At 32.1% G+C, this 7,500-nt stretch overlaps 1 protein-coding gene across 1 annotated transcript in view; it reads right to left on the reverse strand.

Moving 5' to 3' along the window:
• The window catches only part of LOC119579186 (delta-sarcoglycan-like), a gene marked incomplete in the record, with an annotated part of 42,968 nt that overhangs the window by 1,608 nt on the left and 33,860 nt on the right, over positions 1–7,500 (reverse strand). The window contains 1 exon segment of the mRNA XM_037926882.1: positions 3,133–3,398. Coding sequence (XP_037782810.1) covers positions 3,133–3,393 — 261 coding nt within the window.

A 7,500-nucleotide genomic window follows, 5' to 3' on the forward strand; every position in this document is an offset into this window, starting at 1 on the left:
CTTTTTTTTCAATCTGCTACTACATGACCACAAACCTTTAAACCCTACTACTAGCACTTTTTTATTGCAGCTCTTTCTATCATTATCTTTATGGGGCAACAGCATAACCTCCCCCTCAGAGCCCTACCAACGCACTGAGCTGCTTCCTGCGTGACAACAACTCTACTCTTGCTGCCACCATCCAGGAGCAGAAATAACGATGGGAGATGTGCAAAACAAAACAGAAAAACAAGGGCAAACATAAGAATCGACCGGGATGTCTCCTATCAGGGTCAAGTTATGCCCAAAATTCCCAAACTCAGCAGAATGACTCTTTTTATACTGTTTACTTTTTGCTTCTTGCACCAGACTTTATTCCTGGGCGGTCTGTCTTGGGCCAACTATGATAACGTCGCTTTCTCGTGTGTTCGTCTCTCTCTACTTGCCTCTGGGTCATTGAAACTGGATGGACAGGGAAGGGCACAGTTATATATACGTACTTACATGCATAAAAACACAAATGTATACGTTTATATCCATATCAATATATTTGTCTATCTGTCTATATTAAAAATTATATTTTATATATCTATATTTATATTATAAATTTTAAAATATTATATATATATAATTAATATATATATATAATAATTAATATATTAATATTATATATAATATATATATTTTTTTTTATTTTTTTTTTTTTTTTTTTTTAATATCAATATTTTATATTTTTTATTTTTTATTTTTTTATATTTTTTTTTTTTTTGTTTTTTTTTTTTTTTTTTTTTTTTTTTTGCCATCTTTATATATTTTTATTTATTAATAATATTATATATATATTTTATTAAAAAAAAAAAAAAAAAAAAACCACCCCCCCCCCCCCTATATATATAATTTTATATATAATTTAATATATATATTATATATATCATTTATATATATATTTTTATTTTATTTTTTTTTTTCTTTTTTTTTTTTTTTTTTTTCTTTTTTTTTTTTTTTTTATTGTTTTTTTTTCTTTTTTTATTTTTTTTTTTTATTTTATATTTTTTTTTTTAATTTTTTTATTTAATATATTAATTTTTTTGTGTGTGTGTGTGTTTTTTGTGGGGTGTGTGTGTGTGTGTGTTGGGGTGTGTGTGGTGTTTTGTGTGGGTTTTTGTGGGTGTGTGTGTGTAAAAGTATTCCAATTTATTCAAAGGAGTACCCCAAAAATTTGCCTCTTTTAGTTACCTCTCGCAGAGCATCCCGGCAGAATCGTGAGTAACAGCAAAAGTAACAATATCCAGAGAGCGTAAAAGTTAGAATTTATGCGGCTGATAATGGTGATATGCTGCTCACTCTCCCCGCAGGGCGCAACTTGCCTTCAACTTATTATAACAGTGTGTAATTTATTTGTCTGTAGATACAGATTAGATATCGACTGATTCGATTTAGAAAATGGCCATTATAATATTATATATTTTTATATATATATATATATATATATATTTTTATTTTTAATATATATATATATTATTTATATATATAATATATATAATACAATACACACAAAAACACACACCCACACACAGATATTATATTAATATATATATATATATAGTAATATATATATATATTATATCAATATAATATGTATTATTATTATGTTTTATTAATTTTATATCTATATAAAATTTTATATATATATAAAAATATTTTATATTATTATATATATATATATATATAAGATTTTTTTATCATTATATATATTATATATATATATATATATTATATAATATATATATAATATATATATATATTATATATATTTTAACTGTGTGTGTGTGTTTTGTTTGGGTTTTGTTGTGTGTGTATGTGTGTGTGTGTGTGTGTGTGTGTGTGTGTGTGTTTGGTGTGTATGTTGTGTGTGTGGTTTTGGGGTGTTTTTGTGTTGGTGTGTGTGTGGTGTTGTGTTTGTGTGTTTTTGTGTATGTTGTGTGTGGGGGTGCGTGTGTATACATAAATGTATTTATATACATACATTATATATCACTTTTAAAAATATATTAAAAATATAAAAAAATATATATATATTATATATATAATAATATATATATATATATATTATATATATATAATATATATATACACAACACAAAACAACACATACACACATTGTATATATATATTATATTTTATATATTTTATAAAATTTTATTATATATTATAATATATATATATATACATAAAAATATATATATATATATTTTTTATATATATTTTATATATATATATATATATATATAATTTTGCGTGTTTTGTGTTTGTGTGGTGTATATGTTTGTATACACACACACACACACAAACAAATACGCACAAAAACACCCCACACACACACACCACACACACACACATATGTATATATTTAATTAATATTTAATTATATTATATATAATATATATATATTTTTATATTTTATTATATATATCTTTTTTGTGTTGGTTTTTGTGTGTGTGTGTGTGTGTGTGTTGTGTTGTGGTGTGGGGTTGTGTGGGGTGTGTGTGTGTACGCACATATATATAGACATATTTATACCTATATATGTATGTGTTTGAGCGTGTGTATGAATCAATTATTTTGGGCCCCAAAAAATGCGAAGGGTTTTTACAATAGGAAAAGAAAAAATACTGCACGTTTAATCTGATACAATATTTATTTTCGTTAGTAATGAAGGCTTAATTGCAACATACATCATTCCCCTCCCCGTCTCCTGAATTTAATGGTTTGCAAACACGCTCATATTCTCTCCGCATTATGATCTAAATAGCGGTTAAATGACCACGCTCTGTTAAAATGGGATACCTGTCTCTTTATTTATTTTTTCTCTATTCATATTTTATTCTCGTTTACTTTGTTTTTCTGTTTTTCTTTTTCTGTTTCTGCTTTTAAAGGGGTTTTTAGCGAGGCCCGGGGCTTGCTGCTGCTGCGCCTTAATTGCTTTCATCAGCCTGTCCACTTTGCTTTTTTGAAGTTTTCCTATATGTCATAATCTTTTTATTTTGGGAAAGATACTTCTCCGTTATGCTTGGGGGAAATGGACTCAGAAGCGTATAGCTAACCCCTTAAGCAAGCAGATATTATCACCAGACTGCAATCCCGGCGGCTCACCGTGCTGACGTCGAGGACCCTCAGGATGAAGAGCGTGAGGGCGAGGTTGAGGATCACCATCACGAGCAGCACGAGCACCAGGCCGTACAGGCACCGGCGCCTCCAGCCGTAGAGGCCGAGGCGGTACTGGTGGGGCCCGCACTGGATGGTGGTGCCCTGGGGGGCGCTGCGCAGGTCCCCCCGGACCCCGCCGAGGCCTCCGGGGCCCCCGAGGAAGCGCGACGGTCCCCCGCCGGCGCCGCCGCTGCCCGCGCCCGTCATGGTTCCTGCGGGAAAGGAAGGGCGCCCACTTTAGACCAGTGCTGTTTACACGTTAGAAAATGTGCAGAAGAACCCCTGGCTTTACATGCACACCACACACACCTGTGCACATACCATAATTTTATGCGGGGTCCACATATATACACACGGACTTCCGAGATCACCCGCCAGCGTTGCCAGCGTCTGGGCCGCGGCTTCGACTCGAACCGAAAGCCTTCCTTGACGGAGGCTTCGGCGCCGGAGGCAGATACGCCTACAATACGTATCTATGCATATACACAGTACACACACACACATATCTAAATCTATATTTACATCTATCTATCTATCTATCTATCTATCTATCTATCTTCTATTATCTATTATAATATATTTATTATTTTTTATAAATTATTTTTTTATTAATAAAAAATATATATATATATATATATAATAATATATTATAATATAATATATATATATATATATTTCATTTTTATTTTTTAAAAATATATATATATAATAATTTAAAAATTTTTTTTTAAAAATTGAAAAAATTAAAAAATATATTTTTAAAAATTAAAAAAACCTGGCAGAATGGCCGGATTTTTAAATCCACCCGCGTTGAAAGAATCCGGCCCCCCAGGTTCCCCCTCTGGGGAAAAAAACCTGGTAAGGCCGGTGTCTGGGGGTTTAAATTTGGGAAGTTTTCTCCCCCTTAAATAATGTCTTTTAAAATTTTATTTTTTTCTTTTATATTATATATTGTCTATACTATCTTTTCTATCCTTTGTCTTTAATATTTATTATTTCTTCTTCTTTTTCTATATCTATTATTTCTATTTCATCTATCTATCTATCTACTATCTATATTTTATTATTTTTTTTCTATTTCTTTTTATTATATATATTTTAAATTTTATATATATATTATAATATATATATATATATATATATATATATATATATATATATATATGATTGTTTGTGTATTATGTGTGGTGAGTGTGTGAGTGTGTGGGGGTGTGTGTGTTTGTGTGTGTGTGTGTGTGTGTTGTGTGTGTATATTTGTATATTGTGTGTTATGTTTGGTTGTGTGTTGTGTTGTATTTTATGTTTTGTGTTATGATATATATATACTATATATATATATATATATATATATATATATATAATATATATATATATATATATATATGTATCTATATATCTATATCTATATCTATTATTATAATCTATATCAATATCTATATATTATTATACTATCTATTATCATCTATCTATATCTATCTATATATATTATATATATTTTATATTTATATATATTATATATATATATATATATATATATATATATATATATTATATATATATATATATATAATATAATATATATATATATTATTATATATATATATATAAAATATACTATCATCATATATTATATATATATACATATATATATATATATATATATATATATATATATATATATATATATATATACACACACACATATCTCGTGTGTGTGTGTGTGTGTGTGTGTGTTGTTTGTGTGTGTGTGTGCGTATCGATATCTATATCTCTAAAATGAATATCTATTTCTATGTATTTATGTATGTATTTATCTATCTATCTGTCTATCTATCTATTTATATCTATCTGAACTATCTATATCTATCTATCTATCTATATATTTATCTATCTAATTTCTAATTCTATCTATCTATTTATATATATCTATGAACTATCTATATATATATATATATATATATCTATATATATTATATATATATATATATATATATATATATATATATATATATATGAGATACATAGGCCTACAGCATTTGATGTTAACATTAGTGATATATTTAAAGTAAACTCTCTGACAGATATGAATAAGTTATAAAATATAGCAAACACTTCGGTAGTAGGGGAGTCACCGCCTCCTCCTCCCATAGGACAAGTGTTAAACGCCGAACCGCGGTTGATTAGGAAGGGCATCCAATCAGGCAAGGGTGAGACTGCCAAATAACCTCTCAAATAATTAATTGAGAGAGGCCGATTTCCTGCAGTGGAATAAATGGCTGTAAAAAAAGTTATAAAGGTCTGATGGGATAAAAGGGTCATATATTCAAATGTGCAACTGGCACATCTCAGAGTATTTCGATCTCGCTGACAAAGGCCTCCTCCCGATGAATGAGGGCAATATTACTATCAGTGTTCGGCCGTGAGTAATAGCCTCGCCCTGTTAAAACACTCGCATTAATACATGACAATACTGTATACATTGGAAGGAGAGATAAATACAACAATAAGAACAATATCGACGACAGCCCCTTTGGCACATAAACAGCGATAACACCGCTAGTGATGATAATATAGATAATAATACAACCCACCCTCTCATCACGGATATTAGTGTTATTAATGGCAGCAGTATAATAAAGGGTTAACATGAGACAATGGGAGACAAGTCACAGAAAACGTCGCGCGAAAAACTCAACAGAAAGAAGGATACGCAGATTATACCCTTATGTACTCATAATCATAAAGGCGAGGATTGCTTGCGTGAACGATTGTCGTGCTTTGAAGGGGGACTTCAAAAATGGTGCACTGCAGGTTTTCTCTTATTGGCCCTCCACTCATTATCTTTCTGTGAATGGAATAATGAGGTTTACTTTAGGTGGAGGAGTGAGGGTAGTGTGACGGAAGGGGCAAGGGGATATAAGAAACAGAGCGAGATAAAATAACTGGGGTAATGAAGTTTATAGGGAAACATACTGCACAGGTTTGCTATAGACATTTAAATATTGACCAAGTAGAAAAGTAAGAAATAATGAAGGAAGGATACGAGAGGAAGCACACATCATACCACATCAATGCAAGACACAACACATTCACCACAACACACACACACACACAAAACACACACACAACACACACACACACACACACACACACACACACACACACACACACACACAACACACACACACACACACACACACACACATATATATATATATAAACTGTAACTCAAACTTGTTACAGAAGCCTTGCAGGGGACGGAGAAGGAAAGTTGCATTGTGTAATGTCGATTCCATTTCTGTGGGAGGAAGGTGTGGATAAAACGAGTTAAAAACAAAAAAAGTAGAGAGACAGGGAATTAAAGAAAGAGAACGAGATAACCCTTTCTCACCCCCCCCCCCCCTCCTTTTCCATGTTTCTCCTCTCTCCTCGCAGCTCAAGGTCGGACAACACCTATTCCTTCCAACAGCGAACAAGGTCCTCCTCCTCCCATAGCCTCTCGTGAGCCACTGATGGAAGAGAGACAAGCCACGTCCTGGAGCCGATACGGCGAGTCGAGAGGAACGCCGTTTAGCCCGCCCATTGTTGGCGTGTGGCGGAGGTGGAGTCGAGAGAGGAGGGGAAGGCCACTGGAGGAAACAGTAATAGATATGTGTCTATACAGTCATCATGTGTATGTAGACGTGCAAGCATTTCTGCTCTAAGGCGTAATAGGTGATTTTGCTGTTAAGAAAGCCTGAATGTATAAGGGACAATATTTTTTTATCACTGCTCTTTAATTTCCATTGCTTTGTATAGGTTAAGAGAAATATTTGCTTATGTTCGAATGAGTGAATTATCTTTTACTTCGTCACATTTATTTTTTTCTAAATAAAAAAATTGAGCTGCCAGGGGACTCCACCTGGGCCCCCAAAGGCACGGACACGCCACTGAAGAGGCACATTTACTTAAGACTCAATACACACGTTACATCAGAAATTCTATATATTTCAAGGGACAGTGCACTGATATTCCCTAAATATCACTTGTGTGTGGCTTCTGCAATTAATAGATTTTTCAGACTCTGTCACTTTATCGTTTGAAGAACAAGAAATTGAAGAAAGTGACGGAGAGTGATCTGTTGGAAAGTGATTATTGATTTATGTGTGATTATGGGCCTTCTTTTTGCCCTTTGACTTTGGACTCATTTCATAAGGTTTGATAGCTTTTATCGGGCTAATTTGGTTGAGTGGAGGAAGGAGCGAACACGGGTTTCCATGGCTGAGGGACATGGTTTTGCATATGGTGGTTATTCACCTCGCTGTGCCGGATGGC

This window comes from Penaeus monodon, chromosome 12 (assembly GCF_015228065.2).
Source record: "Penaeus monodon isolate SGIC_2016 chromosome 12, NSTDA_Pmon_1, whole genome shotgun sequence".
Lineage (NCBI taxonomy): Eukaryota > Metazoa > Arthropoda > Malacostraca > Decapoda > Penaeidae > Penaeus > Penaeus monodon.